Source organism: Oxyura jamaicensis, chromosome 6 (genome assembly GCF_011077185.1).
Source record: "Oxyura jamaicensis isolate SHBP4307 breed ruddy duck chromosome 6, BPBGC_Ojam_1.0, whole genome shotgun sequence".
Taxonomy (NCBI): Eukaryota; Metazoa; Chordata; class Aves; order Anseriformes; family Anatidae; genus Oxyura; species Oxyura jamaicensis.
In genome coordinates this window covers 11,302,380-11,315,095 of record NC_048898.1, presented here as the reverse complement: position 1 = coordinate 11,315,095, position 12,716 = coordinate 11,302,380, and the positions used below count along the sequence as shown (strand labels likewise).

The window sequence follows — 12,716 nt, the reverse complement described above, 5'->3', positions numbered from 1 at the left end:
GTGTGTGTGTGTGTGCATGTATATATACAAGCAGACATACAATAACGTTATGAATTAATGAATTAATTCTCTGTTGTCCAAATTAAATCTGGTTAAACCATTTTTATCTGTGTATGCCCTAAATTGTCTGAATGTGTTTTTTTGAAGGCTGCAAATATATATATTTTTAGTTTCAGAACAGCAGAACAAAAACCTGTTAACATTTTAAAGATACCATTCTAGTGTTTTGTCAGGACAGTCAAACATTTGACATGGATTTTTAGGATTTCTGGAAACAATGACACTTTACAGTAACCTTGCAGTTTCACTGGGTGGCAGCAGTAGCTGGGAAAAACTGTTTCTTCCATGAAGAACTCCCAAGTCTGTGGTAGATCTTTGTGTTGCCTACATGAAAATTCACAGATATCTTGTTCTGATTCTTAACCAGCAAAATGGAAAACTTATTCTGGCTCTGAAGATGGTTTTCTTGATCAGTTAAAGTGTCATCCACTTAGTTCTGAGACTACATTTGAATTTACAGTGTGGTCAGGTTTGGAGTACAAGTCGTAGTAAGCAGTTTAGTCCCCAGCACTTCACATTATTAAAGTTGTCTGCATAATTAGCCATGATGTGCCAGAGCAGTGAGGAAAAGTACTGAGCCAAATCAATATGAAGGCTGAACTGTCTCTTGCCCTAAGAAAAACACAAGAGCGTGAAGAAATGATTAACTGCTGGGCTGATGCCATTTGTCTATTTGAGCAGCTAAATGAATTGAATAACAGAAGCATAGCCTGATGGTACAGGCTTGCCCAGTGGCATTTAACTTATCAAAGGACTTAAAGCCCTACTGACATTTACTGAGATAAATGATGAATAATATAGGCTGAAATTTTTAAAGAGCTTATATGTCTAAATGTCCCTGGAATTCAGTGAAGAGGAACATTATCATTATCCAGACTTTATTAAACTCTGGAGCTCAAAAGATGGATTTTTCCGTTCCTATTGCTGGTAATGATATTTCTGTGTTAACTGTTGTGTGTCTTAAAAACTCTGTAGATTTCTTCCCTGTATCTTGATGTCAACTCTGATTATCAGGCTCTTTTCCACCTTTCTCATGACAAAGAGGAGCTTTCCTGCTTCTACTTTGTTCCCCTGGGGCTGTGCCCTGCTGCATTTGAGATCTGAGCTGCCTCCAGAACATGTGAGGCAGAGCAGCATTACAAGCTTGGTCTTTCTCTAGTGGAACCAGACAAAAATGGGAAAGGCGGTCTTTCCTGCAGAAAATGTTTGAGAGGGGCATTTTTAGCTTCTCCTTAAGTGATAAAAAGAAAGCAGAACTGCCCCCTGCTCTACTATAAGGAAAATCTGTTCTTGAGGAACTCTAAATTTATGTTGCGTCCATTCCATTTGCAGGAAACTTTTGTTGATAAAAGGGTGCTTGGACAAAACAGTTATGGCAGAGTAGACAGCAAGAAAGGTCAGTTTTTATCTGGTCTATATAAAGGTTAATGCCATGGGATGTAGGTATGTTCTACTGCATCAAAGAAGCATCACTGGGAACTGTTGCAAAATACTGCCTAGCTGTATTCAAATTGCAATGCAACACCAAACCTAAGATGACGTGGTACTGGATGGAACCTGTCTAGACAGAATTTATGAACAGTTGCAGTCTTGTCTTCACTTCATTTTCTTCTTGCCAGTCCCAGCATGCTGTCAGGAGAAGACAGCAAGGAATCTAACTGCCGGTAATGGCCTAGCTTCTGCTGGCTTTAGTAGTCTTTGTATGCTACCCTGACACCAAAGAAAAATAAAAATGCCAAAAAAACAAAAAACACAACAAAACAAATGGTGCCAAGTGACCAGTTAGCATGTGCAGGGAAATGTCGGCTGAAGTAGGATTATCCCATGACAGAGTATGCTTCTAGGAGTGCAAGAGCTTCCTCTCTGACTAAATAGTCCAGGTTCATAGGAAGAGGGCTTACTGTAAAACAAACAAACAAACAAAAACTTTTTTTCTTCTTACATTCTTGAATGTAAGAAAAATGCTAAAAATATGATGTGCCCATCAACATTTTTTTTTAAAAACAGCAGTAGTGCTACTTGAAAACACATCTTAACTGAAGCCTTTGAAAAGAATCCATCACCAAGTCTCCTTAAATAATACCCCACCCTTCACATTGTGGTTTTCTTTGCAAGGAAAGCCAGTTTGTCTGGATCTGATCCGAATCCCACTCTAGTAAATGGAAAAAACAAAGAGTTTTGGATCATTTCCTATAGGAGCTGGACAGGAGACATTCTTTTACACTCCTGCGCTGCTTAGATAGATTGTTTCAAACTGAAGAGTGCTCTAGCATAGATACTCTGGCAGGCAAGAGTTCATATATGGCAAATCCACATATTTTCATTTTTAGATGAAAATGTTTAAAAAATTGCCAATGGGAAACAATGAGTTCCTTTTTCCTTTTAAAGCTTTCAGAAAGCTCTGCTGGCCAGAAAGTTTTGACTGTACTATTACAAAAGTGATGCATTTGCAATTTCTATTTCTGTCTTATTTGAAAAGAATCTCGGCTTTGTTCACACTGAACCATTTGCTTTCTTAAGCAAATACAAAGTTTTTCTCACAGATTGGCCTGGGACAGAGCAGAGATTGAACCTAGACATTCCCAAATCATAGGGTTATATCCTCACGGAACATAACCTACCACCAGCAGAAGGCACCAAATATTGCTGAGTCCCTGGGCAAAGGTTTTTAGTGTTCCCACTGTTAACCAGAATACAATGGTAATCCTTTGCCTCTTGCTTTTACTGAGGATAAATCATGTTTGAAGGACCTGCTTAGTAGCTGAGGCTGTGGATGTTGTCTACCTGGATTTTAGTAAAGCATTTGATGCTGTTTTCCACAGTAGTCTCCTGTGAGAAGTCTCCTGAGAAGCTGGCTGCCCAAGGCATGGACAGGGGTACAGTTGGCTGGGTGAAGAACTGGCTGAGTGGCCATGCTCAGTGTCATAGGGGATGGGGTTCAGTCTGTAGGGTGGTTGGGTACCAGTGTCATTCCCCAGGCTCAGTCCTAGGGCCAGTTTTGTTTAACATTTCTATCCATGATCTGGATGAGGGGATCCAGTGCACCCTCAGCAAGTTTGCAGATGATACCAAGTTAGATAGGAGTGTTGCTCTGCTTAAGGGCAGGAAGGCTCTGCATGGGATCTGGATAGGCCAGATGGACAGGCTGAGTCCAGTTGCATGATGTACAACAAGGGTTAGTGCTGGGTGCTGTGCTTGGCTCACAGCAACCCCACACAGCAGGGGAGGCTCAGGGAAGAGAGGCTGGGAAAGTGTCCAGCACAAAAAGTACCCAGGGATCTGGTCACCAGCCAGCTGAACTTGAGCTGGCAGTGGGCCTATGTGGCCAAGAAGGCTGGTGGCATCCTGGTCTATATCAGGAACAGTGTGGCCAGCCGGATCAGGTAAGTGACTGTCCCTTTGTACACAGCACTGTTGAGACCACACCTCAAATATTCAGTTTTGGATCCCTTCCTACAAGGATATTTGAGTTGCTTGAGTATGTGCAGAGAAGAGCAACAAAGCTGGTGAAAGGACTAGAAAATAAACTATGAGGAGGGACTGGGGGAATGAGGGTTTAGTCTGGTGGATTCTGAGGGGAGACCTCACTGCTCTCTACAACTACCTGAAAGGAGGCTGTGGCAAAGTGAACGTCAGTCTCTTTGTTCAGGTGACAAGTGATAGGACGTGAGGGAACAGTCTCAAGTTGTGAGGGGGGAGGTTAGATTGGATATTATAAAGAATTTCTTCATGGAGAGGGAGGTCAGGCATCAGAACAGGCAGTCCAGGGCGAAGAGTCCCCACCCATGTAGGTACTTAAAAGAGGTATAAACATGGCACAAAGGGATGTGGTTTAGTGATTGGACCTGGCAGGTCTGGTGGATGGTTGTGTTTGATCCTGAAGGTCTTTACCAACCTAGAAGATTCTGTGGTTCAGGTTCTGTTTTGGTGGTAAAATATCAAATCGTATTAATGCTAAGCTGTGGAAAGTAAACTATTCTCTATTTTGTTTAAGACATTTTGGGGAAGAACAGAATATTTTTGATGTACAGTTTTGTTTCTGTTGTCTGTGACTTCTTTGTTGGTGTTTGAGCCTAGATAGGAAAAATCTGTATTGAAAACTGCATGAAATTCCGTGGTGTGAACATCACCTACAAGTTACTGTCCCCCAACATAAGCTGCTACGCTGTCAGCATACTTCAAGGGCGAGAAGACAAATACGGAAGCCTTTATGTGAATGATTCCTCTGTGCTACGCAGACCCGAATGCAAAGAAATACAATACACTGTTCAAGCTACAGACAAGCAGAGCAGGAAACATACCAAAACACTTCTCACTATTGTATTAGAAGGAACTCGTAAGTACTTGAGTCAATTAGAACTATCTCCTTTTTTACATGTGTTACTGGTGTTAAGCCATGAGTTAGTTCGGTGATGCATAAACTGATGGCATTAACAATGAGCATGTGCCTGAGCTACAAGATACAGACTGCAGTTTGTGTTTTTACTAGTTTTGATTCAGACCCAACTGCAACAGATGTTTATTTGGGGAACTCATGCAGATAAAGTGGTGCACCATGTGTAATTTCTAATGTTTATACACACACACGTGCATGAAACCATAATTCTTTGGCCTAAGTATATTTAATCATCTTTCTTGCAACTTTCCTCTCCCATTTTTATTTATTTATTTTGGTTTTACATTTTGCTCAATATTAATGACACAATTGTATTGGTCTCATTTTACTGAAAAGGCTGTAAGGGCAGAGTGTTAGAAATATTCTTTAACAGCCACAGCAGAGGAGGGTTACACAGGAGATGTAACCATTTCTCTCCAAACCATTATCTCACTTTGTGCAGAACCTGAAAATTCTAACTCATAATTTCCTCAGTTTCCTTGTTTTGTATCATAGCTCCTATGTCAGGAGAGAATGGGTTGATGAAGAATAAACAGAAGACTCAGCTTTACTTTTTGTGAGAGCCTTGTGCTGTCTGAAATCACACATTCCTAGCTTGCACTCTTGGGCTACTACTGCATTAGCCCAAGTACAAAATATTTTTGCTTAATTAAAAGTTTTGTATGAAACCGTGACCTATGGTCCCTATTGTTGTGTTACCAGAAAAATGTTAGCATATTTCTACAGTTCTAGGCATTGACAGTGTGCCATCAAGAAAAGATGACTCTACCATCATGATCTTACTATTTAATTTCACAGAAGAGAAACGCTTGGACTTCTAAAATGTTACTTAAATAAATTGATAGTTGGGTCAATCTTTGCTCTGTCTTCTCTCTTCCCTCACCTCTCCTTTCTTCCTACCCCAAAGAAAGGAATTTTCATTCTGGTTTGAGCTAACTTGTGTATTCATCTCCCTTTTACTGAACTGACAGCAAACATTCTCCCCAACAGTTTTAAAAAAAGAAGAGGACTGCCCGGACTCTTGTGCTGTGAGTAAGCACTATGCTGAATGTGAAGAGTGTGGTGGCCTGGGAGTCCTAACAGGAAGATGCCAGTGGAGACAGGGGAGTGGGAAAGGTATGTTTCTGTTGTCTGAAATCAAGTTTGTGTTTAGTTGTAACTGATCTGTGGAATTCTATAAACTGATTTATTCTAGCTGGACACAGACCTGATAGGTGGCAGTACTTTTGGTTATTCCATAACAATGTGTCTGTGTTGATGCTTTATCCCGTCAAACTGCATCAAGCATTTCAAATTCTCTTTGACAACCTCTGTAGTCAAATACGTGTAAAATTGTGTAGGGATGTCCTTAGCTGCAAAAGCTACTCGTCAGTCTCAAAATGGTCTCCTACCTCTTTTTCAAGAAATTTTCACTGTAACTGTGACCTACCCGAAGGCCTATCAAAGACACAAATCAGAAAACACAATGAAAAATATATTCCTTCCAGTTGTTTTCAGCTGTTGTCTGTCCTGTTACTTTAGAAGATGGGAAAGTATTTATAGTTTTTCACAGATGTTTGTTTTTAAAATAAGGTTGACCTGTGTTTTGATGTGTCACTATGCACTGAGCAGATGCACTAAGTTTTCCTTCAAAGCCTCATTTGTATAACTTATTTGTATAACTCTGTTTTTCTGTTAATAGGAATCACCACAAACTATTCCACATGCACTCCAAGTATCAAGACTTGTCCAGATGGCATCTGTGATGTGGTTGAGAGCAAAGATCCAGCTGTGTGCCCCCAGGACTGCACAAGTATGGAAGTGTTTTAGGATTATTTTTTCTGTGTCGCAGCTGATCACTGTTCATCAAGTTCTACTTTCTTAAGCCTGTATTCTTTTACAAGTTCCACATATTTACCACATATGCATTGTCATACCTGCAGATGAATCATGAAAGGACATTATGGGTTATGAAGACTTGTTATTTTTGAAGCCACTCAGCTTAATGCCTGCTGGCTCTCAGTGATGGCAAGATAAGGTTTTCTCAGTAATTCTCATTCTTCTCCTTCTGTTAATTTGCAGGTAGTGTTCTTCATTGGAGATAATTGCTGAAACAAATACTGATTTTTGGCAGGTTAATGCTGTATTTCCAAACTGTAGCACATTGAAATCGAAACCACATCTCTTTGAACTATTTCACTATTTACTAAATAAGTAAAAAGAAATACATTTCAATTCAAAATACATGTGCTTAAGAAGGATCATTTTCAGAGATGTATCTGGCCTTATTTGACAAGTAAGCATCAAAGTGATCCAACACCCTATCTATTTGAAGTTACAGGCAGAGATTCACATGAACAACATTTACAAAAGAAGAACTGAAATACATTTACAGGTTTTCCTTCAGCACATTTATTTGCATTTCACACACACGTACCTGCAAGGTCAGAAATCACCCTGAAGATATCAAGGCTAGCAAAACAATGTACTATACTTAAGCAAGTTCAGTCTTCTATGAGTTGAACATTTTTTGATCCATTTATACAGCATTCAGTATCTAACTAATGAATAAATATGGAAGCATCTTAGTGGTTTTTTGATTAATTCTCCTGGTTCTGACGTTCTATACTCCACATTTAAATTTTAAACAGCTTTTGAGGAACTACTAGTATATCATGGACTAGGACCAAAGTTGTTCTATAAAAATGAATTAATAAATATGCACCTTTGTATTTCTCACATGAAAGAATGTGATTGTGTATTCTAAATGACTTTTATCACATTATTTCATTAGAGCGCATAAAAACAATCTGTAAAGTGGCAGAAATGATTGAAGTGAAAGCAAGTAACTTCTCTGATCATCTGAAATTTTTTTGTTTTTATTGGTAATAACTGGAATTAGTTGGCATTCCAAAAGTGGAAATATTTGTGACAGAAGCCTGAAAGAAATACTGTCTTATTAGATAATAGCAGCAGGCAAGCAAGAGAAGCTTTCAAGATGTTATGTATGCCTTTTATAATGCCTGAGTTGGATATTTTTATATGTAATTTAATGCAATTCAGAGCCTGGGGTAGTGCCCCAAACCAGTATATTTACAGATGGAGAAATGAGCATGTTTTAGGAGTTCAGAGGTGCAGAAGTACCATTATTTCAGCTTTTCCTGGCAGAGGACATTTCTTTGGAACTAAACGGCAAGTAATAAATAGAAAAGCCCCAGATACATTAAGATCAAGGATATTCTTTAAGTACACACAGTTGCTAGAATACTTCTGTTTTTACAATTCATCTGTCATTATGATAGCTGTGTGCTGGAGTCCCAGAATTGCTTTCGCACACTAACACTATAAATATTAAATTCAAGGGCAGTCAGCTGAAACAGCTGGTGCTGTGGCTGTGCCTATCAAGTAGAGGCAACCTAACTGCATTCTAAATGAGGCACTTTCTGTCATAACAAACTGCTTCAGGGCTGGGTGCGTGAATCTAACTAAATATTTGTAAATGACTTATCTTTGTAGGTTCCTCTGAACTTTGACTTTCTGATAATGGCAGAAAATACAGTCCTTAGGCTTCCACCTTGCTATGTTTTTGGCAGTAATTGGTCACTGCCTTTGGTTTTGTCTGAAAATCATTGTTTTTACTTTTTGAACTTCTGGAGTTTCTACGTGGTGTGGGATAGGATTCCTGTTTTTCATTTTTCCAAATTATCTTGAAGCAGGGAAAGCTCTTTCCCACCACAAGGCAATGGAAACAGCTGATGATTTAAAATGCAAATACTTAAAACACCCCACAATTCAAAACAGTGTTGGAATTTCCCTTCCATCGATACACTGGTGAAGAATACATTTATGGACCTCTGGAATACATATAGGAAGCTGTGTTTCCAGTGTACACCCACAGTAAAGATGTGTTCCTTCTTTCCCTGCTGTGTAAAAAACATTTATCTTCAAATCTCTTGCTCGAGAGCTGTTTAGGTAGGATCTACTGATTCTCTGCTCCCCCTTTCTTCCAGGTCCTCAAACACAGATAGATACAGTCTATATATATGTAAATGAATATGCTTTTTCTAAGGATAATGGAAACTTTATTTCATCACTTCTTCACAACAGAGAAAGTTGGCTGGCCAGGGGGATAAGCCAGAGTTTTGGGAACACCCATGCTTCTCAAAACAAGTGTCAGCTCAGAGGGCAGTGACTCAGCACAGTCTCTTCCCAAATGAACATGCTGAGATGCATGCATTTTAGTAGGTCTCTGGAAAGATGGTCAAAATCTGTCTATTTTGCTTGGATACCCAAGTCCCAGTCTCATTTTATTATTATTATTTTTTTTTTTTTTTTAAAAAAAGAAGGATGTTTGCTTTCCTTTTGCCAAAATATCCTCCTCCACACTTTTTGCTATGTATCCGAAGAAAAGAAACAGCCATTCACTCTGCTGTTGAATTAGGAGAGAGGAAAATGATTTGAAGTAATAAGACTGTATTGAACGTATCTTGTTAACCTTCTGAATCCCTCTATGGTTCAGAAAATCCTTCTAAACAGCAGCTAAATTTGTTGAACTTAACTGGTTTGCTCTCTATATCTCTTAATGCAATGCTGTTTTTGATTAAAAGCAGCTTATACATGAAAAACGTGACACCTAATTGTCACTTTGATACTATATACAGAAAAAATATATATTTAATTGGAAATACAGTTTGTGTCTGACCTTGCACTTACTCTGCATGATCATCTCCTGCTCAAAATCAAGTAGTTCTGTAAGTGTTTCCTATTATTAAACATTGCCTTCTTTAGTAATTAAAAAAAAAATTAAACTCTTGACGCTTATTTTTAGTGCTTTCACTAGTTTATTTCTTGGCACTTTACAGAAGTGATTAAGTATCATTATCTACATTTGCAATAGAACAAATAATATATAGAACAGTAAGCTGACTTTTCTGAGGTAAGAGGAATTTGGTATCAGAACCAGGAACAGAACTCAACCTGTAGACTGCTGGATTTGTGTGTTCTAACACTGCTCTGCACATCATCTCATGCATAAAAAAGCCTGAAGACAGTGGTAGAGAAAAACTAAAATAAATAAATAGACTAGAGAAGATATTTTAGGGAGAATTTTAAAATGTGAAAAGACCTCACTGATACAAAACCATAATGTTTTTTGACAAAACTAAGGGCAGCCACGAGATGATCATTTGACGTCGAGGTTTGGCACCAAATAATGGGATTTTACATAGAGTTTTAAAGTGTACATGAAATTAGGAACATATTCTAACAATGCAATGCAAAGAGAACTATTTTATTTGTATAAAAGATCAATTTTAATCAAGAGTTTTCCATAACAGGAAGAACAGCTAATCAGGGCTGATGTTCAGGCCACCCAAAATCCTCTCATTTCAGGACCTCAGAAATTTCAGCATTTAGAATCTACCCTAATTCTCAAGAATCCCTGTCATTATCATTACACTGTGCTGTGCTGCCAATTTACAGATGCATATGAGGATAAACCCATGGAAAACTTTGAGCCTTATTTTTTTCTTTAACTACATGCAAATCTTAGCTTGTTTCTGTATTTAATTAGGTGGAAACATTATTGGTGGTCATGGGAAAGGCACTGGAAATCTTGGAATTAAGTCAGGACATGGCATTTGTTACTGCTTCCCAAGACAGAACTGCTATTGTGAGAAAGATGATATCAAAGGTAAGTCTAAACATTATCTGCTGTTCTTATGTTAATCTTTCCCTCTGTTTCTGTCTTCTATCTTCCATGTTTATATACATGCAACAATATGAACTTGTGGACATGTTTATTAGTAATATATTTGGTTGTTTATTCTATCTTTAAAATATCTTAATAAAAATATCTTTAGATAATTATTAATTATATTTATAGGTAACGTAAAAATAATTAAGAAGAGGCACCTTGACTTCTGGCTATGGAGACTGAAAATCTCCAGAGGGGGTTGTTTCTGTCCTTGGCAAAAATTCATTTTTATCCATTACTACATGAAAAACAGGTTGGCCATCCTTTGCTTTTCAGCAGTATTTGCATTTCAGTGAGGCTCACCTGATATTTGCAAAGACACCTAGGAGAATTAGAATACTGACTTCTATTACTTTCAAGTAATTCCAGCCTCCTAATCATTTTTGAAAATCTCAGCTTTAAAATGTCATATAGCCTACACCCATTGTGTTAGGAGGAGGAGTGGATTGCTTTATTCATTGACCTTCGTTTAAAGATAAAAAGCTTTATACAGTTCTTTAAAGTAGATTAATGGGGATTAAATACTATTATTTTAAAATTGTTTTTATTATTGCTAATAAGAAACATAAAGTCAAATATTTTACATCTCTCAAACTGAATTGTTTAGAATATACCCCAATTTACTCTTGAGTAAATTTTTTATAGGCATAAAAAGAAAAAGAGGAAGCATAAAATTTCCCCCTGCCCCTACATTCCAGAAAAATATTATGCTGTTTCACTTACTTCTGAAGTACAACTTGCAGATGTAATTAACTGTGTATCTGAGGTCGGAGTTATCTCATGATAAGTAGTGCAAGTATGCTGAATCTCTCAGTTCCTTCAGAGAGAAACATGCAACCTTAGAGGAATGATGTTTAGGGGCACTTACATAATTTGGTTTCCAAAGAAAGACACTAAAAGTCCTTATGGAAAAGGAGAAGTAGTAAATGTGGAGGAAAAAATGCGTATTACATACACAGTTGCAGCATAAGGGAATAATTTCACAAACAGTATTTTGTTAAATACAAATCAGAAATATTCTAAGTCTCTTTCTTTAGAATCCAAAAAGATGAAGAGAAGTATTTTTCTTATGTCCAACAATTGGCATCATAATGAAGTAAAATTAACATGTGAAGATGATCGTATTTGGACAGAATGATTCTAACATAAACTGTTGTCCACAAGTGAAATCTAGTCACAGGTCTCCGGAGATGAAAGTAGTACTAGAAGATCAGTATATGGTAGGCTGGACCTTAAAGAAGAGTTTCAGAAGTAGCTACTTCTATAAAGACAAGTAATATAGGTTCAAGCTAGTTATCCTTCCATTTTACACAGACAATTAAGCATTTGATTACCTGCTGGTGCCCAAAAGAGAAAATCAGCTGTTAGGTTTTCCTATAGCTTTTAAAAGGTGTTTTTGAATTATCTTTGTCACAACTGTGTCATGTGAACTGCTCAAGCTGAAGTAGGAAACAACAAAGTTGTAATAAATTCTTCTTGATCCACAGAGCAACTATGTGATGATGTGTGCAAGACTGTGATAGCAGGGGCAGTGCTCTTGTCCTTCATCATCTCTGTGCTGCTTTCTTCCTATTTCATCCATCGCTACCACAAGAATTCTCCAAAGCCACCTATTGCCTCTGCAGAAATGACATTCCGGCGCCCAGCCCAGTCCTATCCCATCAGCTATTCGTCTACTAATGTCCGTCGGCCTTCTTTAGATTCCATGGAGAACCAGGTGTCTGTAGACACCTTTAAAATACCAGTAAGTCTGATATCATTTTGCATATACTTTTTCATGTCTGTGTTGTTCCTAAAGAATGGTGTTTATGCATGCAGAAAATGTTACAGAAGTACAATCTGCTCAAAGAAACACCCAAATCAAATGATTGAAACAGAAGCAATGTATAGAGGGGCAGTTACCTAATGAGTAACTGAATAAATCATATAACTTACTGCACAAGGCCAGTATATTCTTCCGTTTTTGTTCCATTTTAATATAATGTAACAATGGGTCAAATTTAAGCCAATTTGTTTCTAAATGTAACTCTACATTTGATGGTGTGGTTTAACTTTACCATTTTAAAGTAATATAATTGTTAAAGTTGTTACATTTAACATTGTTAAAATAAAATAACAGTCTAATAATCAGCAGGTTTGTAATCCCTGTGATAAGCCATAGTATTCCACAGAGGATAAGGTTGGGGGGGGGGGAAGGAAAAAAAAAAAAAAAAAAAGCTGAGATCTGTTCCTGATTTCTGTTATACAGACACACTGTAGGTGTCAGGTTGTGTGGGAATTGTGCCTATGCTTTTTGCCCAGTCATATTATCCTATCTTTAATCTAGTTTCTTCTATGTTGGTAAATCATATACCATTGAGAATGCCTGCCAGCTGGTGTGTTTTCATGGACCAATATAGTAAAGAAACACTGCCATTTTGTATGACGTGTGGCAACACCAGCTCTATTTGCATGTTAGATATTGACGTCTTCACAGGCCTTGTGCTATGTTTACTTTCATTTCTGGTCTGGTTTGTACATCTGTCA

The 12,716-nt window shown here is 37.8% G+C and overlaps 1 protein-coding gene across 1 annotated transcript in view; it reads left to right on the top strand.

Annotated features, from left to right (window-relative positions):
• Window positions 1-12,716, top strand: part of RET (ret proto-oncogene) — an 83,290-nt gene that overhangs the window by 51,655 nt on the left and 18,919 nt on the right. The window contains exons 7-11 of the mRNA XM_035329333.1: window positions 4,138-4,396; window positions 5,447-5,572; window positions 6,138-6,248; window positions 10,008-10,127; window positions 11,678-11,934. Of these exons, the coding sequence (XP_035185224.1) occupies window positions 4,138-4,396; window positions 5,447-5,572; window positions 6,138-6,248; window positions 10,008-10,127; window positions 11,678-11,934 (873 nt within the window). The remainder of the gene's footprint in view (window positions 1-4,137; window positions 4,397-5,446; window positions 5,573-6,137; window positions 6,249-10,007; window positions 10,128-11,677; window positions 11,935-12,716) is intronic.